The 25,801-nt window shown below is 41.8% G+C and overlaps 1 protein-coding gene across 4 annotated transcripts in view; it reads right to left on the reverse strand.

Moving 5' to 3' along the window:
- Positions 1 to 25,801, reverse strand: part of USP9X (ubiquitin specific peptidase 9 X-linked) — a 222,625-nt gene that overhangs the window by 180,980 nt on the left and 15,844 nt on the right. For 3 of the 4 annotated variants that reach the window (XM_034754300.1, XM_034754291.1, XM_034754275.1), the window contains exon 2: positions 3,270 to 3,523. In XM_034754300.1, the coding sequence (XP_034610191.1) occupies positions 3,270 to 3,365 (96 nt within the window). In that variant the 5' untranslated portion in view covers positions 3,366 to 3,523. Of the gene's footprint in view, positions 1 to 3,269; positions 3,524 to 10,967; positions 10,986 to 25,801 lie in introns of those variants that run through there. The other variant, XM_034754282.1, reaches the window with a different exon arrangement.

Genomic DNA, 25,801 nt, shown 5'->3' on the forward strand with positions numbered 1-25,801 from the left:
CTTCCGTTTGTCAATTTCAAATTTAATTTAACACAGGTTTATACTGTAAAAGAAAAATGTATTTAATTTTTTAAAAATCCAGTAAAAGTTAACTTATTTTTAAAAATAGATTTTTATCCACATTGCTTTTCTGACACCAAAAAGTATTAAATAGCTGAGAGACCAGGCTTGGGTTGATATCCTTCCCAAGAACTGTATTCCTCTTCAAACTAGCTCTTGGTTCCATCACTTGCACTCTTAATTAATGCCTAAATATGGACTGAGGACGTAATTTCAGGCATAAATGTTTTAATAACTTAAAATGTAGTAATTAGCATATTTTTACACTTCATTGCAGTTTTCCTTTAACTCAAGGTTACGGAACGCTTGCGCAATTACAATTTCAACTTTAATACAGCATGAATGTAGTTTCATATAGTCTCTTCGCTTAGATCAGAATTTAGTCTTCCAATAGCAAATTAATTTTAAAATTCATTCAATCACCAAAAAAATATAGTAAAGATTTCATTACTTCAAAATTGAACTAAGCAGTTGTCCTTTATTCAAAATATTTGCATTGCTGTAGTACCTATAGGCCTCCAACAGCATCAGGGTCCTGTAAATTAGGGTTGCCAATTTTGGTTGGACGTATTCCTGGAAGTTTCATCATATGATAATTTGTAATTCCTGGAGATTCCAGGACAATTCTGGAGGGTTGGCAACCCTAGTTGCTGCACTGAACACGCTATATAAAAATGAGACAGTCCCTGCTCCAAAGAGCTAAAGAAAGTGCAAGATAGCAGAAGGTGCAGAAACATAAGAGGAGGTGAAAGAACAATCAATCTTTCTTTCCTGTGTAACTTGGTACCATCTTGGATCACTGAAAATAAAAGAATTTCTCTCTTTTTTCCCCCCTTTTCTTTTTTTTTTTTTTAAGATCAATTTTTTGTTTTGTTTTGTTTTTTTAAATATTTGTTGCTAACTTTTTGCATTTCCACTAAGCGGAGCCAATCAGTGGAATAATTTCACTCAGATTTTCATGCACTAGAACAATACTACAATGTTTGGGTTGCAAATACTTCAGGGATGTTTTCAAACCAATAACAAATAGAAATGTTAAAATTATTTTCATTTATATTTGTTTTGAAAAAATCATTACACAAAAACTTAAGTTGTCTGGGCATAAACTTTCTGAATGTCACATTAATGTCTATCAGCATTCTAAACCCCATTTTATTACGTAACTTACAGTACTTAGAATCTTAGCCATGTTAAATTGCAGCCTTCAATTCCCTTCAGTATTTGGCATGGCGAAATTTGCATACCTATCAGCCTATGTGTTAATAACTTTAATTCTGACACAAGGCGACAGATTTTAGTTTCAAATGCTTTCAGTCACCTATACCCACTTGACCAACAACACAGGACGCACTCTTCGCTATTCCTGAATTTTAGGCCCTGATTTATCTTCTCCGCCACACTCAAATCTAGGTCTCACTTGTACTATTTAAAGTCTCATCTTTGCTAAAGAAAATTCTGTATCATTTACATTTGTGGTATTTTTATTCCCCACAATTGGGCATTAAAGTCTAACAAGTATGTTCAGTAGCATACGTTTCTATACACTGACCTATCCATTTGCGCCAAGTTGCAGATGACCACATCTACAGGTGACAAGATAATTCAAACTTGATGCAATCCTTGGTCAGTATGGTGAGACTACCATCAAAGATGCAATTATGAAGGTGGGTTTTGACCTGGATTTCTCTTCACTAAGAACACTTCATATTCACAGCTGTTCTGTAGTCAGATCATTTTTACTCACTAGTGACATGGGTCAGACTGAAACCAAATTAGGAGAGACTGTCTCTTGCCTTGTCTACTCCAGCCTCTCTTTTCTTAAAATTTCCTATCATTCTTACTATCAGAGCAACTCTAATGGTATAAACAACAGTGGGGAAATACTAAGGAAAAAAAAAATCTAAGGAAGACAAGGCCATACTCATTACCAATGCATGAATCACTGAAGACCCATTTACCCTAAATTACTTGTCATTAAAGGAATATTGTCAACTTAAATTTGAAACAAAATTTAATGTTTGCAAAAAAGCTTTAATGCACTAGTAACAGACTTTTCCACTGTTTTTAAAGATTCCAGTGAAAAAAGGTCTGAAATTTGTTAAAGTTGTTTGAAACTGTGAAAAGGGGGAAGTTATTCATTGCCCCTTACTACTCTGAAAAAAAATTTTTTTCAGGTAAACAAGCATCAATTTTTTCTATTCTCCATCTTAAGATCAACAGGTCTGCTAACAATGGGGGTTTTTATAGCAGTGTAGATTCAGGGAGGGCAAAATTACATTAAACTATATACTGGACTTAACCCAATTCTCTGATATGAGAGGACTACAGCATGAAACCGTCTCCTACCACATGCAACTCTGGCAGATATCTGGACCCTCAGCTTGTAAATCCTACAGAAGGTGTGAACTGCCAACTGCTTTTCAACTTATAGCATTTGGAAAAGGACCATCCTGATACAGTATACTTGTATTGTTCAATCCGTTTTAAGATGACAGGTAAGTTAACAAAATGGGTGCTGACTTGCAGAACTGCTTAATGAAAGGAATATAAACAGACCCATGGTATGCTAGCGTTCTTCATGCAGACAGTTTCTGCAAGCAAGACAGGAGAACTATTACCTGTGAACTACGAAAAATGAAGCTGATCTCCAGAATAAAGCTTAAGACGCTCCTATATGTTACTTTACCCAAACAGAAGGTACAGCACTTCTCTTTTATGCAGAGGGCCCCCAATTCTGAAACCATTCTGGTGGATGTATCAGCCATTAAGGCATCAATTTTAGTGAATAAAAACAAGTATATATCTTCCTCAAGGTAGAGGGGTCAAAAAGGTGTTTCAGAGTGCTGAGTATCAAGCTGACATCACAAAATCTGAGATAGGTGTATCAGACGTGGCATCCGACATCCTGGTAAGCAGACTTTTTGCCCAAAGTAAAGACACTTGAAAGGGCAGGTTACTTCATCCACATGGTATTTTATCTAAAGGCAGCACCTTCTGCAGTACAGGGTCGCCTATCACCATACTGAGGCAGTTGTTCAGCAGTGACTCACCAACAGACTTCCAACAAAGTACAAACTAGGCCTGACCCTGCTTCAACGAGACATAAAATTATACCCTAAGGAAATTTTGAAAGAATTACCTGGAAAAGTAATGCTGCAGAACTACTATTGTCTTTCTAGGCAGCTTTACTAACAGCATTAGCATCATACCTGATTCTGTTGGAGGGGAGGCTGAGACTGTCCATCAGGAGCCTGGCCCTGGCTATCATTCCCTCCTACTGGAGAGCCACGGGTCGTGGCTGTCATACTCGACACAGGGCAGATCTTTGCAATTTTGTCTGCTTATGTAGTTGTCGTGAGAGAAGAAATTATAGTCCGCTTAATAAAGTTGAAGTACCAGCATATGTCTGCCTTAAAAAGCTCCAACTCAAGAACAAGCCATCTTGCAGAGACCATTGCATAACCTGAAAGAAATAAAAATATTAGAATATATACAAACATTTTAAATCCACATCCATGAAGAAACAAAATATCAAGTCAAATACAACTTTAAAGTAAGAAAACTTACTCTTATTTCATATAGCATATACTCACTGGGAAGGAGTATTAACTAAACATTTACTCATTCTTGACAGAAGACAACATTTCTAATAGTCTATAACTATTGTATGCTACATGTAAAGCTATATGAGGATTAGCATCAAGACTATTCAGAAACTGAAATCTGTTCAGAATGCAGCTGCCCACCTTTTAAGCAGGAGTGTATTGTGAAAAGAGCATCCCAAAAGAAAAGCAAATATCACCCTCCTCCTACATAAAAATGGACACAAAAGTAACTTCAACCAAAACTCTCCAAACCACCAGTAAGGGATCCAGTAGTTCTTTATTTGCCTATTCTAAATATGCTGATATATTACAAGAATATTTTTATTTGAAGTAATTTTCTGTAATTTGATGCTCATTGTATACGTTTTACTTATGCTTGTTTTTAACTGCAAATAATCTTCCAATTTCTGCATTTTTACTATTTCATACTGTTCTTTACCTTTCTGATTAGCCATACCAGTCATTCATCTATTACACAGCAGCAAAAAGTTAGTTGTAGCCTTGACAACTGTATTTTAAAATTCTTACCAGCTTTCTACTATTGATTACCTAGCTGTACTGTTGAATTCCAGCCATCTTATTCTGGAATGCATCTATATGCACTTCCTGAATTTCTACAGTTAAAGCTTACTAAGGGGTTGATTTGGGCCAACTGGAGTGTCTTCAAAATCTGAACCAGTGTAAACTGATGCAGGGATGGTTCTCTGAATCTGCAAATACCCTGAAATAGCTGCGAGGTCTGAACTGCCCATATGCTATGTGGATTCCATGGAACGGTTTATTAGATCTATGTTGTCACTGAGTTATTTTGCTCTTGGGTTCTGTTTACTAGTGTATTTATACTAAAAGACTGTCAAATATGTCCAAAGCTCTGAATGGGCACACATGTTGTAGAGTACTAAAAATAGAAATATTCACCTCTACAGCATGTTAAATGAAGGCTAATATGGTTGTCTAAATATAAATATTTCACTGTTGATCAAAGCTCACAGCAAAGAGGGATGAACATACTATGAAGATAGGCACAAACTATGAGTAGTAGAGCTGGTCAGGCATTTGTCAACTATATATTTTTGTGTCAGAAAATGCGGATTCGTCTAAACTAAAGCTTTTGGTAGAAAAGTGTTGGTTTCAGGGAGAAAAACCACCCCAGAATACCTAATGCCCCAGTGGTGAGGGACTCCCCCAGTATGTGGAAGACATAGGTTCAAATCCTGCCTGATTCAGACCAGGGACTTGAGCCTGAGCCTCCAACATCCCAGGTGAGTGCCCTAATCACTGGGCTAGAGAGTTTCTGTGAGTGACTCTGGCCTAACGTGACCTATTTATACAAAGTAGAACAGCGCCAACAGGAGGAAAAAAAAAAAAAAAAAGAGATGGAGACAACAGTTCAAGTCCCTGGGCTGAAACAGGCAGTGCAGGGATTTGAACCAGTGTCTCCAAAATCCCATCAAGCTATCAGCTATTCTGAGGTGGGGGAATCATTCTCCTTTTCACAAAGAATTTCAGTAAGTCTCAGTTTTGTTCCACGCTGGAATGGAAACAAATGTTGAAAATTCAAATTTTTTCATAAAACAAATGTTTTCCGGCCAGCTCGAATGATGAGTGGAGTTCCACTTTGGCATATTGTTTTGGTATGGCAAATGGGCAGAACTTTGTGGACAGCTCATGGGACAGTACTCTTAATTTTTCTAATTGCACCCTTGTGGTTTCCAGACCACACCAGATAGCATGTGTAGTATCCAAAACACTACCAAAAATGGGTCCCTTAACAGAGTCAAGGGACAGCACCTTTTTCTTTCCAGATGGAAGACAGGAAACAGAGCTCCACTGTCCTCATACTCTGCTTCTGAAAAGGAATGGAACTTCACTATCTTTCCTCTCCTTAGCTTTCCAGCCTTAACAGAACCACAACATAACCTTGACTACCTGAATGACAGCATGGTAGGATGATGATTTTCTGAACAAAATTAAGGGAATCTTCAATTTAAGAGACACTGGAGACATAATCCTTTACCAGACAGTTTTGGATAAACTAAGTTGTATGAGAAACAAGTGCATTTATTTTAGTATAAGAGATACATAAAGTATAATATTTCAATGTATTTAAGGTTAAGGAAAGTATGCTTTTAAAATTATATAGAAGATTTCCATATCGTAGATTTCTTGAGCACCTTCCATCCGAGATTCCCAAGCCTGGTTTATACTTAACTTTTAGGCAACATAGCTATGTCCATCAGGAATGTGGGGGGGGAAAAAAAAAAAAAAAAAAAAAGATTTGCTTAAAGATGCGACCTGCTACTACTACTATTGTGGCTCCCTAACCCATGGGTCAGGACATGATTTAAACATGTCTAAAAGTCATTCTACAACTGGAAAATGCTCATCCAGAAAGCTAAGAAACGACATGCTGCTGACACCACAGTTAAGAGCTAGTCAGTTTCCTAATGATGTCTATGAATTGGGCAGTAGGATATTCTGCAACTACTGTTGACATACACTACACTGGACCCAAAATGATACCTGCAACAATCATCTAATGTCAAAAGCCCATCTGAAAAATTGTTCCAAATAGACAAGACTCATCAAGGTTCTCACTCGCTACGGAGAACAACTGCAGACAGACCATATGAAATCTGCAGATGCCAGACGGGAGTTTGTTGAAGATTTTGTAGCAGTCTGTGCTGAGGCTGATATCCCATTGGAAAAAAATGAAGTAGCGTTGACTTTTCCCTCTTAAAACACTGCAGGCAGGGAGGGGGATTTGCCTGAAAATGAAGCAGCATTCAACAGATTCACATGACACGTGTTTATCAGGAACACATGGTGGCAGTGAATGCTGGCCAAAATCCATGGGAAAAAGATTGCAGTGGTGATCGATGAGACAACAGATATCCAAGACGGCAGTGTGCTAAATATTGTCATAGCTAAGTTTTTTTTCCTTTTACTATGACAACAGATCCTTAAGCAGATTTTTTATTATGGGTACACTGGCCTTTAGGAAAACTTTTGTTATCGTTAGGAAAGACTAACCACTTTAAATCATAAGTACAGATAATTTAAGAAAAAAATGTTTAATATCCTGTAACTTTAAAATAACCTTAGCCAAAAAAAAAAATTCACCACATTGGGATTCTGGAGCTATTCTATAAAGTGCTTGTTAATAATTTTATCAAACATTTCATATTTAATATGCATTGCAATGCACCTGTATTATGCCTGTATAATAAAAAAATCCCTTTAATATTAAATAATAATTATTTTGAAGCTGGATTTTTTTTCCATTACTGAATTTTAAGTTTCTTTAATGAAATCCTCCAGTAACAAACAAGTAGAAAATTTATGACAGAATATTTTTTTTTCCAGGAGTTGAAGATCACTACTATTTGACTGATGTTCTATTCATGGACAGCTGAAACCACTCCACATTCTCACAGGCTTTATGAAGTCAATGAATAGGGACCAGCTCAGCTTCAATGATGTCTCAGCAGTTGAACTGACAATGCAGCATACTGCATCAAAGCACACAGAGAAGCACCGAAATGTGTCGTGCCCAGTGTACGTGACATATCTATGTCACAATCAATTTGATAGGTGAGACATGGCAGCATTTTCACTTCTTTAGTGGTGTGGCATTTTTGTTACTTGTATGAAAACTGCGATCTTCAAAAAGCCAGCCAGAAAGTAAAGATGGGTTGCTTTTCTTAAGTCCAAAGACGACGTGCACACCATGAAGATCCTCCCCTGAAGTAGTACACACAAGATGGAATAGCTGGTTTCAGGCAATAAAATCATGCAGAGCACACTAAGCTCTATCAGAACGTTTTTGAAAAAAGAGAAGTAATCAACACAGGCTGTGACAAACCTTTAGACGTTACTTAGCAATCAGGAGAAATCAGACTTGCTGAAACTTAAGACAGCTTTCCCCAAACTGACAACAGCACTGACCATCTTTGAGGGTACCCACTGCCCTAAAACTGCCTTAGCTATCATTATTATGGAAGACCTGAGGTCGGTCTTGATTACTGGAACAGCCAAAACTTGTGGGTTTGGTGAAGAAGCATCCAAGAGGATGACGACTTCATCACTTAAAAAAAAAAAAAAAAGAGAGAGAGAAAGAGACAGGCAGACAGAGACAGAGGTATATATCCTGGACAATCTACATGAAACCTATCAGCTTGCTTTTACCAAATTCTCCAAACACTGGGATGTCCATCCAGCAAAAGACATGCATCGCCTGATCCGTTTGTTTGATCCCTGGCAATCACTACAGATGCAAAACATTGATCAGTAAAGCAATACACCATCTCTTGCCCACCCCTCATCAGAATTGTGTGAACAATGGCTGGTGTTTCTGTGCAGCACTCAGAGTGAGCCCAACCCAGATCAACTGGATCTCTGGCGCTTACTGGAAGATAAGAACATAAGAACATAAGAACAACCATACTGAGTCAAACCAAAAGCCCACCTAACCCAGTATCCTGTCTTCCGACAGTGGCCAATGCCAGGTGCCCCAAACGGAATATCTGTTCAGTTCATTCATCAAGTGATCCATCCCGTCGCCTATTCCCAGCTTCTGGCAAACAGAGGCTAGGGACACCATCCCTGCCCATCCTGGCTAATAGCCAAAGATGGACCTATCCTCCAAACTTATCTAGTTCTTTTTTGAAGATTATAAAGGGACGAGTGCCTAAAGTAGCAGACATTGCTCTACCTTGCATCTTCTTTCCTGTCAGATTTTTAGACACAAAGAAAAGCTTTAGTAAATATGAAAATCTACTTACAGACAAGAGGGAATCACTTTCTGAAGATAACGCTCAAAGGATAACCATAATGTACCACAATGAAGATGTCTGCCAGAGATAGCAACAATAATGACATTTAAGTTTGTCAATTTGTAATGCTACTCAGCAATAAACTGTTGGTTTGATAATCTGAAATTTAATCAAATTTGAAATTAATTTAAACATTCCTTCAGAATATAAGAAGCTTGAAAATTAGAGTTTAATTTAAAATGGCAACAATGACTGCTGCAAGGATGAATTATTTTATGTTTAGTGCATTTTTTGTTTTTTAATTATGAATTCAGTTACATTGACACTGTAAGAGACTCTTACTTCTGTGGACTTCTTGTATTACTGTTCAGCAATGTTAGTTTGGTCATAGGAACCGAGTGCTACTTTAAAAAGGCGATTTAAAATGTGATTTAATACTTTTACATATACTGTATATCTGCAGGATGTTTTATTTAAATTGTAGGGTTTTTTTTAAATCAGTTTTTCCCCATTGCAATCCAATTCTGAATATTTTTATGAATTTATAGTAAGGATACTTAATTGTTGTCAATGTATCCAAACAATTTTGATTTAAACAACCCTCTTAAAAAAATGGAAAAAACAAAATCGGAAAATAATAAATCCAAAACCCCATCACAATAAAACTGATTTCATAGGGCCTGAAATGTCACCGTGTTCATAGTTCAAGACAGGGGTTGTATATCCATAGCAGCAGCCACACAGAGGCCTAAAATATAGCATGATGAAAGGTTGCACCCAGGTGTACTAGGAACCTGTCTTCCAGCAGGAAAGTTTACTGGTTTGGGCCTCATTAAGGTTCCAATGACCCCAATCCTTTCATGTAGGGATTAAAATTAACCATGTTTTGTTTATACAACGTTCCAAGAACTGAAAGGTGAACATATTCCTGAAAGCCAAAATCTAGACACAGAAATTAATGCCCTAGCATCCCAGAAAAATAATTATGATATCCAAGCATTTGGTGAAAACTGGTAGTGCTAGAAGAATGCCAAAGTACAGAACACTATGTTATTTGGTAGATGTCTTCCATTATACTAGCCAAGCTATATTAAATGATAGAGACCAAAACATGAAAGTAGGCATCTTTCAAAGCTGATCATCAAGTGTGCGGATTGAAACTGCAATTTGCAAATTGCAATGCAACTGAATGGGCAAGACCCCATAGGTAAAAGGAATACTTCTGGCTGGGTGGAAGTCAATAAGTACTGTTTGTGGCACCTCAATGGGAAAGGCATTCTCTTGTATCAATCCTCTGAGGGATAACATATCTGAGCAGCAGCAAACCACACGTGAAGAAATCATGGTCAGCACTGCTTGATAGTTGGCTAAGGAATAAACCTTACACACCAATAAGCCCCTGTAATGAAAGTCTTTATCCTTAGATGTAAATCCATAGGTTCCTAGACTAGTGTTTCTTCCCATAAGCCAATGTTTGGCTGAATTTAAAAATGCTCAAGGAACTGATACAGACTGTCCGTCACGAAGAAGTTGTAAATAATCAAAGCTAGAGCTGCTGTGACTCCCTCAAATACAAAGCATGACTGCTCCACTGGATCCAAGGAGGTGCTTTCTAACACCAAGGTAGGGTTCAGCATCACAGGAACAGCACTGACCAATTCCATACTGTGGGAGGATGCTACAGTTTATAGCTGCCCACTCCATACCAGAGTCACTCCAGAATTGGACTCCAAAAAGTGCTCTTCTTGGTTTAGTACTGGAAGCAAGTTGCAGCAGCTAGTCAGTAATCCAGAGGGTCATCATGAACCTACTACAGGACTACAAAGGAGATAGATGGAGCATGTATGGCACTGGACATAAGTGAAGTAAATGCTGGTCTAGCATAACACACCAAACTGAAGTCTAACCCAAGAGAATTAGTAAGAAAACCAAGAAATCTCCACACAGATCTCAATGTCCATCCAGAGTCATATTAAGGAGACGCTCTGTGCAATGATTGATCCTAAGCACCAGACTGTCAACCAACATGGACCTATGGATTTCCATGCCACTTAGACTGGGCATGGACAACAGAGCTGGAATCCCTAAGCAGACAGATCTGGGCACCATCACCTCTTTGGTAAGCTCTGCTTCATAGGCAAACATGCTTGCTTCTTGGCACTGGACTCAACTGATCCAGAAGAGCTCTAGACATATAATGCTGCTCATGTCAGACATAGAACCACTTTGAAAGTGGCTTCACAACTGATGACATTGGACCACAGCACTGAATGAGTTGATCCAGATGGATCCAGAGAAGCTTGATGCTGCTTATGTCAGCAACAGAACTACTTTTAGCTCTCCAGAGATAACTGTTTCGGATCCTTGAAACCAAACTCTGACATGGAGGGGCCCATGAACCACAGTACAGTCTATGTCTGAAACTCTTATTTTATCTAAGATGTCCAAGTCAGAACTGTTGATTTAAACAATCTGAATCTTGTACGGTATTCCTATATTTAATAGCTGTTTGACAATGTGCCATTACCTTCATAGCTTTCAGTATCCTAGGGTAAGATGCTCTTTTTCCATTCCATGAAATCACAAAGTAAAAAAGTGGACCGGGTAGCGCTCCAAATTGTCAAGTGGAAGACCAGATTTCAATTCCCATTCCTGGGTCTGGCTCACACGACAGACAATGGAACAGAATGGCTGAAAAGGAAGCACATTCAAAGATTGAAAGGGATGAGTGCCTCACCTCTTTAAATAGAAAGTCCTCAAGCAAATGGAAGAACAGACTTCCTTCCAAACCTATATATTACAATGTAGGATCTAGGGGGTTGCTAAAGCAATAGATAGCCTTAATGATCCTTGAGATACTGGTTAACAGAGGGAGAAGGGAAAAACTGCATCCTCAACTATACAGACGTCGTAATTGTGGCATTATGGTGACATCAGCATGCCTTAGTACACTGCAAAAAAGTACATAAATTACATGTTAATAAATTGCTTTTCCAACTCACAAAGCAGAGGAAAGAATCCAAAACTAAAAGATCCGGTGTAGAAATCTATGGAAAGTAAGGGGTTATGCACTCTGACCATTCCTATTTTGAGTTTGCACTTATTGGCTAACGTAGGTGAAAGCCAGAGATTCAGTTGTTCTAAAACTGACTGAAAAAAAGTTGGAGTTGCTGGGTTTAGGTGTCAGAGTTGCAGCTGTGTTAGTCTGTATTCGCAAAAAGAACAGGAGTACTTGTGGCACCTTAGAGACTAACAAATTTATTTGAGCATAAGCTTTCGTGGGCTACGCCCACTTCATCGGATGCATGCAGTGGAAAATACATATATATACACAGAGAGAACATGAAACTGTGTGTGCGTGTGCGCGCGCTGTATTTTCCACTGCATCCATCCGATGAAGTGGGCTGTAGCCCATGAAAGCTTATGCTCAAATAAATTTATTAGTCTCTAAGGTGCCACAAGTACTCCTGTTCTTTTTGTATTTAGGTGGTAATAGAAGAGAAATTAGACCTTGGTCACATCTGTAAGTAAAACAAACTAAAGTTTACAAGTTGGAAAAAAGCAACTGATGTTAGACAAGTTTGGCAAAGAAACAAGACAGTGGGAAAATATGTATACTACAACTTAAAAAATAGTGAGCTTCCTAATAGAATCTTTCCTACTAGAATAGCCTTCAAATTGTTAAAACATTTTTGAAATTTATGATTGTGCTTTCTACTTACTATGAAGACCCTTTCTTGTCTATCCTAGACTTTCATTACCAAATGTATGACAATGGAAAGAAACTGAAGAGATTTCTCTTCACCTGGGGCAAAATTTATAGCAAGTGACAACCTCAAAATAAAATTAAAAAAAAAAAAAATGAAAGGAGTATTGCACATATACACATTTCAGACTGAGTAGGACTTAATCACATGCCTGATAAACAATACAATACCATGCTTTCATTTTGAGTTTTTCAGATCTACTAAGGGACAGCCTCCCACAGAAGTATTCTTGGCAATATAACTGGTTGGGAAATTTTGAAAAGTTCAGAAGTCTGACAAAAATACAGGAGGGGAAAAAATTGGACATTTTTCACTGTTTTCCCACTACTTTCCAATCAGCTGTACTTGACAATCCAAGATAGATTAGGATCTTGTACCTTCCTCCCAGTGTCAAATCACATCCATATAGAGGAAATAGCCTAAAAAGTCAGTTAACAGTTTACCTACTATACTGGCTTCTAGTATGTATTGCTTAACAAAACACTGAAGTGTGACCTTTCAGGTATCCCCGAAAGACACAAAAAGGCGAGTATTATACCATCTTCTTTCTTCTGTTGGGCACTATTTGCATTTCAATCATTAAGACAACATCTCATGACAAACAAGGACAAAAAATGTTTAGACTTTATAAAAAGTTTTGATTGGCAGATAAATATAAGAACTGTCAATAACAATTACAGTAACTCCTCGCTTAACGTTGTAGTTATGTTCCTGAAAAATGTGACTTTAAGCGAAATGATGTTAAGCTAATCCAATTTCCCCATAAGAATTAATGTAAATGGAAGGGTTAGGTTCCAGGGAAATATTTTTTACCAGAGAAAAGAGAGAGAGAGAGAGATATACACACATACAGTATATGTTTTAAACAAACAATGTAATACTGTACACAGCAATAATGATTGTGAAGCTTGGTTGAGGTGGTGGAGTTAGAGGGTGTGATACTTCCCAGGGAATGCCTTACTGTTAAATGATGAACTAGCACTCGGCTGAGCCCTCAAGGGTTAGTTAACACGCTGTTAATGTAGCCTCACACTCTACAAGGCAGCACAAATGGCGAGAGGAGACACAATAGACGCATGGCAGTGGCTGCAAACTGGAAAATATCCCACCTGCGGAAACAACGTGAAGAACAACCCAGGCTATCCCACTGGAGCACACCACTCCCTCCGCTTTCCAACATACATACATACGTACGTACGTAGGTAAGTAGGTAGGTACGTACGAGAGAGAGAGACAGACAGACACGCATTGCCCCTTTAAGTATGCTGACCGCACTCTGAGTACACTGCCTTTTTAAGTAGATCAGCGAGTTGAGACAGCAGCTATTGTGCCAGCAAGCTCCCTCAGTCCTGAGCCCTGTCACGTCCCCACCCTGCTCTGTGGAGATGGGGTACAGGAGCGGGGACACCCTGATGACAGCACTCCTCTTCCCCCTGCACAGCAAGCAGGAGGCTCCAGAGAGCAGCTCCTTTAGGGTGACCAGATGTCCCAATATTATCGGGACTATCCCGATATTTGCTTGTTTGTCCCGCGTCCCGACCGATGTGCGGTCGGGACACTGGACAAACAAGCAATTTTGCCCTCCCGGAAGGGCTCTTACCCCACCCCCACCCCACCTCCTCCTTCCCCCATTGGCTCCCTCCCCAAATCCCTGCCCTGGCCCCGCCTCTTCCCCAAACAGATGGCATTCCTCCTCCCTCCCAGATTTGCCGCTGTAATGGCGGCATGCCTGGGAGGGAGGGAGGGAGGGAGTGGTGGCCGGCTTCCAGTTCCTGGAGCTGGTGAGTACAGGCACCGGGCGGGCAAGGGGGCTGCTCCCCCAGGAGAGAGACGGGGCTACGGGGCTCTGGACCCCAGCAGCGGTGGGGGGGAGCAGCTCGGGGCCACACGAGTGCCCATGTAAAGTTTATCAGCTCAGGGTGGACCCCGGCCGGTCCTCACCCCTGTAGGGGGATGGTAAGGAGCCGAGTCGTCCGTCCCCCGCCCCCCCCCCGTCCTGGCTCCTCAGCTGAGCCCCCCTCCGTCTCCCTCCTGGGGGAGCAGCCCCCTTGCCTGCCCACCTGGTGCTTCCAGCTCCAGGAACTGGAAGCCGGTCACCACGCCCTCCCTCCAGGCTTGCGCCAGCATTACAGCTGCAAACCTGGGAGGGAGGAGGAATGCCGCTCAGCTGACGAGCCAGGGGGCAGGGGGGAGGGGGAGGGGGAAGACTCTGCTCCTTACCTGGCCTGCGGCGGCCAGCGGAACATGCTGGCGCAGGGCGGGGACGCTACCCCCCTACAGGGCAGGGCGAGGAGCTGGCCGGGGTGCCCCTCCCCAGCCGATAAACTTTACGTGGCTACTCGCGCAGCCCTGAGCCGCTCTCCCCCGCTGCTGCAGGGGTCTGGAGCCCCGCGCCTCTCCCACTCGGCTGTGCTCCAGCGGCTCTTTCCCCACGGGGCGGCGGGACACGCTGCATGTGACCGCGGCGCTGCCGGGGCCTGCTAATTCCCCCAGCACCTGCAAAACGGCCTTTTTTTTTTTTTTTTTTACTTTATTTTTTTGGTGGGTTTTTTTTTTTCCCTCTGCCATCCCCCTCTCCCTCCCCCCGATATTTCATGTCAGTGATCTGGTCACCCTATCCAAGACAGAGGGCAGTGGGGGAATGGATGCCTGAACTGCCCGGCACTTGATAGCCTGCTGGGCAAGCGGCCGCACAGGGAACTTAGGGGAGATGATAGGGGGGCTGCAAGCCCACCCTGGTTCCAAGCCCGCACCAGCTAGCTCCAATGGGCTGCTCTTCCTGCAAGCAGTGGACAAAGCAGGCAGCTCCAAGTTATAAGGAGCTGCCTGTACAACTTTAAACGGGTATGTTCTCTAATAGATCAGCGACATAGCAATGAAACAACGTTAATCGGGACAACGACAAGTGAGGAGTTACTGTACGTCCAAGTTACCACTGATGCTTTTGCTTGGCCATTATGTTATTTTATTGCAAATGTTTTGCATTTTGTTCAAAACTGATCACAAGAACCTTAGACTGTTCATTTTAATGTTGACTAAAATTTAATGCCTTTTCATCACCTGTAACTCACTCCCCAAACCCTCTCCTCCTCCTGTCTCCACTTCTCTCTCTGCACAGCATCTTGTCAGTTTTCTCTTGGAAGAACACAAGATAACCTTCGCCCTCCCCTCAGCTTGCCTTCCCTTTCCCCTTACTTTCCCCATCACAAAGTTTCTTGTCTGCTCGCCTCCTCTAACCCCTCCATTTGCCTCAGTACCCCCATTCCATCTCCTGATCTCCCTCGTGCCTACTCTCATCCCCTCCCTTACTGTTCTCCTTATCACACTCTCTTCTGGCTCTTTCCCATCGCAACACAATCATGCTTCCATCTTAAAAAACCCACCCTTATCCTACTTGCCTCTTCAGGTACAACCCCTTCTTCCTTTCATATCTAAGCTCATTGAACATGCTCTTTACAATAGCGGTCAGGAGTTCCTCTCCTTTAGTTCTATCCTAGATGCTCTCCACTGTGGATTCCGCCCCTGGCACTCCACTGAAATTGTTCTTGCCAAAGTCTCTAATGACCTCTTCCTAGCTCCCATGGGGGCTGACCCAGGCCACGGCTCCTCGAACATTCCTCCATGTCCCCCTGGGGGGGCACGCTCCATAGTTTTGGGACCACTGTCCTCAAACTCAGAACTAGTACTCCATCCTCATTCCTCCTTGACCTGTCAGCTGGTGCTGACACTCAACCATGGTCCCTTGGTTTCTCTGTCCTCTCATGGTTCTCCTCCTATTGCTCTAATTGCTCCTACATTGCGTCTTTCAGAGTATCCTCTTCATCCACCCTCCAACTTTCTGTGGAGGTCATAAGAGTTTAAGGCCAGAAGGGACCATCAGATGATCTAATCTGACCTCCTCAGATATATCAGAGGCCACCAACGCCACCCAGCACCCGCACACTAAGCCACAACAAACAAAATTAGATGAAAATATTACTGCTCACAGGAGACTAAACTATTATTGTGCTACAGGCAGAGACTAGAAGGGACTGTGGTGCACCAATGCCTGAGGGCCCTGCAATGGCTGGGAACTAATTAAGTGAGATATACCCACATGTTCCCAGCAAGTGACCCGCACCACAAGCTGCGAGAAAAGCAAACTCCATCAGCAAGGTCATGCCAATCTGGCCTCAGGGAAAATTCCTTCATGAACCCACATACTGTGATCAGTTATACCTTGAGCATATGAACAAAAGTCAGCCAGCCAAACATCTGAGAGTCGGAAAGTGGGATGCCATCTCAGAGTTTCCACAAGGCTCTGTCTTTGGTCTCCATCTCTTCGCCCTATGCACCTTATTCCGGGGTAATCTCACCTACAAACACAAATTAAACTTCCACCTTTATGCTGATAATTTACAGATCTACCTCTCTACTCCAGACCTGTCTCCTTCTGTCTAACGTTAATCTGACATCTCCTTGTGGATGTCTAGCCATCTCCTAAAGCTAAAAATAGTTAAAAGAACGCTCATAATTTTCCACAGCTTCCACAAGACCTCCCAACTACCTCCTCTCTCTCTCTCTCTCTCTCTCTCTCACACACACACACACACAGGATACCACCATCATCAGAAATACACCAAAAGCAGGAAGCCTGCCAAACAATCAGGGGGCCAAAAGATGATTAGGAGCACTCAAGAAAGACAGGGCCATTGCAGAGAAGCTAAATAAATTCTTTGCATCTGTCTTCACTGCAGAGGATGTGAGGGAGATTCCCATACCTGAGCCATTCTTTTTAGGTAACAAATCTGAACAACTGTCTCAGATTGATGTGTCAATAGAGATGGTTTGGGAACAAACTGATAAATTAAACAGTAATAAATCATGAGGACCAGATGGTACTCACCCAAGAATTCTGAAGGAACTCTCATGAAATTACAGAACTACCAACTGTGGTATGTAACCTATTGCATAAATCAGACTCTGTACTAGACGACTGGAGGATAGTCAATGTAATGCTGACTTTTTAAAAAAGGCCCCAGAGGCAATCTTGACAATTACAGGCCAGTAAACCTAACTTCAATACTATGCAAACTGGTTGAAACTATAGTACAGAATAGAATTATCAGGCAACATAGATGAACATGATATGCTGGGGAAGAGTCAACACTGCTTTTGTAAAGGGAAATCATGCCTCACCAATCTATTAGAATTATTTGAGCGTGTCAGCAAACACATGGATAAGGGTGATCCACTTGATATAGTGTACTTGGACTATCAAAGTCTTTGAGAAGGTCTCACACTGAAGACTCTTGAGCAAACATGGAATAGGAGGTAAGATCTTTTATAGATCAGTAACTGGCTAAAAGACAGGAAATAAACGGTCAGTTTTTACAATGGAAAGAGGTAAATAGCAGGGTCCCCCAAGGATCTGTACTGGCAATGTGTTGCTCAGTATATTCATAAATTCGATGAAAAGAGCGGTAATCAGTGAGATGGAAAAGTTTGCAGATAAACTGTATTAAAGCTAATGTTAAAAAATTATATAATACACAGGTTAAGAAACGAGTGTCTGTACACATGGGTATAGTGCTTAGATTATCCAAAATACAAGTTTGTTTTAAAAGTCGTAAGATACATATAGTGCATAATCAGCAATAACCTAAATTTAGGTGAATAAATGTGATTACATTAGCCAAGATAGTGAAGTCCAAGATAGTTAAGATCACCATGAAAAGTTACAAAGGAATCTCATTAAACTGGGTGACTGGACAACAAAATGGCAGATGAAATACAATGTTGATAAGCGCAAAGTAATGCACACTGGAAAATAATCCCAATTACACATATAAAATAATAGGGTCTAAATTAGCTGCCATCACTAAAGAAAGATCTTGCAGTTATTGTGGATAGTTCTCTGAAAACAACCACTCAACATGCAGTAGCAGTCAAAAAAGTTAACAATGTTCAGGAACCTTTAGGACAGGGATAGATAAGAAAACAAATATAATGCCACTATATAAATCCATGGTACATTCACACCTTAAATACTGCTTGCAGTTCTGGTCACCCCACCTCAAACTGGAAACAGTATAGAGAAGGACAACAAAAATTATTAGGGGGTTGGCATAGCTTTGATATGAGGAGAGGTTAAAAAGACTGGGACAGTTCATCTTATAAAAAAACCTAAGGGAGGATGTGATAGAGGTCTATAAACTCATGAATGGTGTGGAGAAAGTGAATCAGGAAGTGTTATTTACTCCTTCACATAACAAAAACTAGGGTCACCCAATGAAATTAATAGGCAGCAGGTTTAAAACAAATGAGGAAGTGCTTCTTTACACAACACACAGTCAACATGTAGAACTCATTGCCAGGGAATGTTGTGAAGGCCAAAAGTATAACTGGGTTCAAAAAAAGATTTAGATAAATTTATGGAGAAGAGGTTCATCAATGGTTATTAGCCAAGATGATTCAGGGATGCAACCCCATGCCACGGGTGTTCCTAAACTTCTGACTGCCAGAAGCTGGGACTGGACAACAGAGGATGTGACACTCAATGATTGCCCTGTTCTGTTCATTCCCTCTGAAGCATCTGGCACTGGCCACTGTTGGAAGACAGGATACTGAGCTAGACGGACCATTGGTCTGATCCCGCCAGTCACTCAAGTCTGTAACCTGGGCATCATCTTCAGCTTGAACCTCTCCAAGTCCTCACATCCAGGCTACGTCTAAGTCTTGCCAATTCTTTTCCGCATAGTCTCTCTAAGAGATGACCTTTCTTATCCATCCACACAGCTGAAACAATCAGCGCTCACATCTCAATTACTGCAACATCCTTCTCTCTGGACTTGACAAACGGAATCTTGCACCACTCATATCCTTTCAGAATGCTGCTGCAAAGACCATCTCTCAGCCCATCACTTTGGCAATGCTATTCCTCTTCAAATCTCTCCGCCGGGTGCCCCTTCTCTATCACTTCAAACATAAGCTGATGGTCTTCACTTTCGAGACCCTTCAAGGTCTATCCCCTCCCTAACATCTCATTCACTATTGAGATGTTGACTGTTATATCCATTTGGCCATGATGCCAACCTCCATCACCCACTTCTTAAAATTTTCCAACAAGCAACTTCATGTTTTCTCCCATGCGTCCCTTTAAACTTGGGACAAGCTCACTGTAAACATCCACAAAGCTACCTCATTATCCACCTTGAAAACCCTCAAAACTTTGCTGTTATGCTTCCAAAAAACTTAACAGTTAGGCAGTATGCTCAACACACCAGCAGCTTATCATACTGACCAATATTGTTTCATTATTTCCTTGTATTCCCTCATCTGTCAATCTGTTGCCTTTTGTTTTAGATTGTAAATTCTTTGGGGCAGGGAGTGTCTTTTTGTTTTGTGTTTGTACAGCATCTACCACAGCAGGTTCTAATCCATGACTAAAGCACCTAGGCACTACAGTTATACAAATAACTAATAAAAATGAACACATTTTGATAAATCCATAAAAATGCTGGATGACTATTTAAAGGTGAAATACAAAAGTTAGTTTCCTTAAACATTCCTGAATAAATTGGAGGGGACCTCCGACTCTAGGAAAAAAAAAAGTTTCAATAATCACATTACCTTAAACAACAGACATCCATCTCCCCACCCATTTATAGTAGCAGCAGAGTCACCTAATAATTAGTAGGAAATTTCACCAAGTTTTATTTCCCCCACACACCCTTTTTGCAAGTCCACTAATTTGTCATTTCAGGAAAGCGACTGTCCCACTGAATGGAGACAACCCAGCATGGACTAAGTCAACAACAGCAACATCACTGATCATTTCAGAGCATGGAGTCTCCTTTTATGGCTGTAGGAAGTTGTGCTTTTCAAAGCAAGGCACCCAAACTATGGTAATTCTGTCCCAAGAAGCCAGCCTATCACCTTCCCTTCTTTACGTGTAGAGTACCAAAACTGTGCACCACAGAACACTGGTTTTATCATTTATTTCATACACACATCTGATACTGGACGTACTGCTTTGTTACCACACTAACTTAGTAAGAGCTAACCTCATCATCTGGGTATACAAAGTTTATATATGGAGACACGCTACCTCTCTGCCTGACACTTGGCCAACTGGATGGCACATTGAATCATGGGGCTCAATCCTGTAAGGTGCTGATCACATCCTACTAAGATGAGTGTCCTCAGCATCTGGCAGGATTGGACCCTTAATGAAGAATGATTGCCTTCATGTTGCTATCCTTCTATTAAGTACTTTTTAAAATTGGGGGAGGGGGGAAGGAGAGGCATGGCTACATTTGCAGATGTAGAGTGCTTTGAGTTAAACCAGCCTTCATAGAGCGCAGTAGGGAAAGCGCTGCAATCTGTCCACACTGACAGCGGCAAGCACACTGGCGTGGCCACATTAGCAGCTCTTAAAATGACCACAGAAAGCAGTGCATTGTGGTAGCTATCCCCCAGCATGCAAGTGGCTGCAACTGTGCTTTTCAAACGGGCAGGGTGGGGTGGAGTGTGTTGTCTGTATGTGGGGGAGAGAGTGGATTTTTGAGGGGCTGAGAGCATGTCAGCATGCTGTCTTGTAAGTTCAGACAGCAGCAGATCCCCCCTCCTCCCCACCTCTCTCTCTCTCTCTCTCACACACACACACACACACACACACACAGCATTCCACAGTAATGGTTGCTTTGCCTCGGAGCAGATGCCAGCTGTTAGAAACAGAGCTTTCAAAGGGCACATCCGCATTCCTGCGGTGATTCCAAAACATTGACAAGAGTGGCCACTTGACTTAAGGGGATTATGGGACATTTCCAGGGGCTGATCAGAGTGCAGTAATGCAACACCTCCTTCACACTGACGCCCGGGCATTTCAGCCAATGTGCACCAAGCATTAATCTTCTCACCGAGGTGGAGTACCAGGAGTGCTCTAGCCCTGGAGTCAGAGCACTCTACATGCCTTGCCAGTGTGGACGGGTAGTGAGCTAGGGCACCCGGGGCTGCTTTAATGGGCTCTAACTCGCAAGTGTAGCTAAGCCCAGAGAGAGATGTGTATGACGGTAAAAGAAGACACTAAGCAATCTAACCACTATTCAATTAAGATTAAGACATCCCATCTGTGTGATCACAAACCTATGGATAGATAAGTTCCTAATTCTCAAACCCGAATTAAAGCCATTTGAATGCCTTGCTTAAGAAGTGCAACCACGGGTCTGGTTTTAGGATGGAGGTGCCAAACCCTCAGTGATCCTTGGGAGATGTAGGAAAGTTCTTCCCCTACACCCTGGTCCTGCAAGCCCCATTTCCCTCTTAGCTGCAGACTTTAGGAGGAGACTGTCAGTCCTTTGGACATAATGAAGTTGGCAGAAGGGGTAAAGCTAGAGCGTTCCCTACTCCACACTGATAAGCCCAGAGATGGGATTATATTTTGAGGTCTGCCTTTGCAAAGAAATGGGCCAGAAACTTTTTTTTTTTTTTTTAAGGCAGCACTCTAAGGTCTTCAGTGATCTGTTTAACGTTTTACACTATGCTTGCAGGAGTCTACATTCCAGTGTCATGTTAATAATTTACAAATTAGCGAACTTTTAAAATTACACATTAGCAAACTACATTTTGGTTAGGGATCAGAGTCAAAAAATGGTACTTGGGCATTATTCTGAGCTCCACCCATTAGACACCACACAGTAGATTTTGCAGATATTCAAAAGGTAACCATGCACACTCTCTGGGCTCCTTAGTCCCACTTTCCCCTCAGGGCATATGAATACATCCATTATGGGTCTGGCTACCTCTCAAAGAGGCTCACCTGGCCTGCTGGGCTTCTTAAGCTTGGCTTCTCATTGAGAGGACTCACACATCCCAGTGGACTCTTCTAGGCTCATTAGGCTTCTTCTTGATTGAGGGAAGGGAAAACATGGCAGTATTTCCCAAGCTCACTCAATGGTGGTACTAAAATGTGTTCTCATTCACAGCTGATTATGCATCTGCACAGCGTGCAGATAAAGATTTTTAATAAGTCCAATATATTGTACACATTGAAGGTGTCTTCATTCACCCATATATTTTTTTTAAAGTGACCGATCAGTAATAAATATTCCTATACCGCCAGCCATAAATTTCACTCATGCAGTTCTGTGTGAAACTACACCTAAGCATTAGCACCATGTGCACTCCTACCTCTCTATATGAGTTCTGTTAAGGCCAGTCTACACTGAGAACTTCCATCAGCATAGCGGTCTCTGAAGGGTCTGAAGAATCCACCCCAAGAGACGTACCTATACCAACCGAACTCCCAGCGTAGACAGCAGTAAACTAACAGAAGAATTCTTCTGTCAACCTAGCTACCGCCTCTTGGGGGAGGCGGATTAACTACAGTGATGGGGGACCCCTCCCATCACTATGACAAGTGTCTACACTGAAGCGCTACAGCTGTGTGCTGTAGAATTTTAAGTGAAGATATAGCTTGAGATGGGCAATATTAAAAGCACTGCCATGGCGCTAGAACAACACAGGATGATGGTGTCCCACTTCAGACTTTTCTTCTAAATAAGTTATATTGGGAAGCATTTAAATCTTCCTTAAAAGTATATTTTAAAAAAATACTTTGAACAAAGTGAGAATTCTACACTATATTTCTCTCAATTATGGACTATAAGCTATCCCCCCAAACTACGTAACCAAATAACTCGCTGCAGGCTAGCTGCAAGTGGTACAGAACTTGTATAGCAGTGATCCACATGCTCTGATAGTCAGCAACGCTGTTATACTAACAGGGAAAATAGAGGCAACTTTTTAATTTCATTCTTGAATCTTGACAGGTTGAGGATTTAACAAAATCGAACTATTTTCTTTTAAATGCTTTCTAAATTCAACACTCTGTTCCTCTTCTAGTGGTACTGGCTCTATCCAGCACCGCCGTTTTTTTTAATACTCTATTTTTCATTTTACTAACTGATAGCAAGAGATGAATCCAGTGCAGGAGCAAGGATGCTCATCATCAAGCACAATTTAAAGTCTCTCATCAATTACAGAAGCAGCTGGTAATTATGACTATAGGTAAGGCTGCCTTACTTTTCATTATAAGACACTGTTTCCAGTAGCTTTAACTGTAAAACTTCAACCACTTGGGGTGAAATTTTACACATCGGGCATCTGCCTCAGCCTGAAGATTTTTGTAATGTTTCAGCTAAAATGGTTTTTAAGAAAAAAAGGTTAGTGAAAAATGTTTTGTCCATGTTCCAAAAACTCTTACAACCACCTCGTTTAAAAGCTCTAGCTTTTGGGGGGAGGGAGGAGGAGAAGAGAAATATCAGTTCACACAAACTCTATAGAGGTTTGTTAACTCACAGCTAAAAATCTTTGAAGATCCTGTCTGCATTAAAATGCTCTACTCCACACAACTAATGATCTGATCTGCCTGAACCTACTACAACCCCAAAAAGTGACTGAGCATGCGCCAAACCCATGGCTGAAGAGGACTTTTTCCAGCAAGTGCTATTCCAGGCACAGGAACTGACAAACAGGTACATTCCCCCTATGTTTTCAATGTTCCTCCTGCTGGCACCTAGGGCAGCATGGAGAAGGATGCAGTCTGACTTGAATGCAGAGAGGTGAGAAGCAGAGAGCTGATGATGAGCAGTAGTGGGGGACAGAGAGGAGTCCGGGGGGAGGGGGAGTTGAGGAATCAAAGCAGAGGGGGCAGGGCCAGAAGAGTTGATAAGCAGCAGAGCACATTCCCCTCCAGAACCTGGAACTGAAACCATTATTCCTGAGTCTCAACATTCCTTTGTTGTCTACTAAATGAATGTGAAACTCGTGGGCAAAGTGTGTCAGCATTCCCTTCTAACTGACAGATCCACAGAAAAAAGACAGCAGCCTTCAACTGCTAGCAATTATTCTGTTAGCTCATGTGGTTATGGGCTATGCTGTGGATTTAAAAAGGTCTCCCCTCTTCTGATGACCAATGTGGAGCTCAATATAGTTTCAGATGATGAATTTCAGATTTCTTTATTGGCTTGTCAAAAAATCAGGAAATTACAGATTACAAAAACTACATTAAAAAGAACATTAATGTTACAAAATAAAGCCTTAAAAATTAAATGGCAAGATTAAGGTTGTATGGGCAAAGTTACTTTTGTCCCCCTTATGTATGCATTTTGATACAATCTGTAGTTACAAAGTCACACAATTTTTTCCACAGGACCACTACCTCATTCAGTTCATAGGGTAGACCGGGTTCAGGGCTGTTTGGTGAATGAGGCTGATGTCTGCAGGATCCTTGCCTCAACTATTGAAGAAGCTGAAAGGTGTGTACTGAGTGAGGCAGGGGATTGTAGAAAGAGAAAGAAAGGTCTTGTAGTTAAGGGAGCTGAATGTCACTCTGGAGAATTGGATTCTATTCCTGTCTCTGGCACAAAGTTCCTATGCATTGCTTGGTAAGTCGCAAACTAAAATTTCCCACAGGTGGCAACTAACTGCATGTTCCTCATTTTCTAGATCCCTATCTTGAGATACCAGGGGCCTAATTTGCAGAAGTGGCACTCTCTCAATTGTAAGTTAAGTCAATGGGAGCTGTGTTTTAAATGCATGAAGGGCTCTAAAAATGCTAAATACTCTGAAAAATCAGACCCTAGGCACCTCAAGTTGTGGACCCAATATTAGTAACACTTGACAATTTTGCCCTTGAACTCTTTGTGACTCAATTCCCCATCTGTAAAATGGTGAGAACACTGCCTCCTCACCTTGTGAAAATAAATTCATTAATGCTTATGAAGCACATAGATGGTAAGGTAAGACTGCCACAGAGAAGCTCATGAAAAATTAATTCTGTATTCAGTGCTGAGTTTGGATGGTGTGAAATAAATAAAGCTTAGGATAAGAAAGTGGTCATTGTATTAGGGAATATTCCCCATGCATAAGAGAGAACATAAAAGGGAAAGGAACTGGCTGGTACATGGTAAAGACTGGGAATGTTGGTAGAGAGAAGGCAGGAGTTGATGTCATGAAAAGTTAGCAAATCAACTAAGTAATGTGGGATTAAACTGGGAAGGGTCTTGGAACATAAAGACAAGAAATGTGTGTGTTTGATACAGTGGTTAAGAGGGAGCCAGAGGGAATGAAAGAGGTGGATGATGTGGTCAGAATGACAAGCCAGAAAATGATCTTAGCAGCATTATTTTGAATAAATTTGAGGGGAATGAGGGTGCAGTGGTCAAGGCCAAAGAGGCCAGTCTCTGGAACGAGGGGCCGGTCAGAGGTAAAGGGGTACAGCACACTGGGGCAGCCCCACTCTGCCCAACCCAGCACGAGGGAACAGTTTACAAACTGGCAGCTACCAGATGCACACGGGCCCATCCGACACTATGCTGCTGGTGTGCCCCTTCCCCTTGGGGATGGGCCCATGCCGCGCCACACTGCCCCCTGCCCAGCACCTCCCAACCCCTATGCCCAGCATCCCACTGCTGAGACCCCTGCACACCCCTATCCCCCCACAACCACACAGCACCCTGCAAACCACTGCCATCCACTGCCCCCTCCCAGTGCCCCAAAACAAACCTCCCCCACTGCCCAGCATCCCCCCCCCCCCCCCCCCCCCCCCCCC

This window comes from Trachemys scripta, chromosome 1 (genome assembly GCF_013100865.1).
Source record: "Trachemys scripta elegans isolate TJP31775 chromosome 1, CAS_Tse_1.0, whole genome shotgun sequence".
In the NCBI taxonomy this organism is placed as follows: domain Eukaryota; kingdom Metazoa; phylum Chordata; order Testudines; family Emydidae; genus Trachemys; species Trachemys scripta.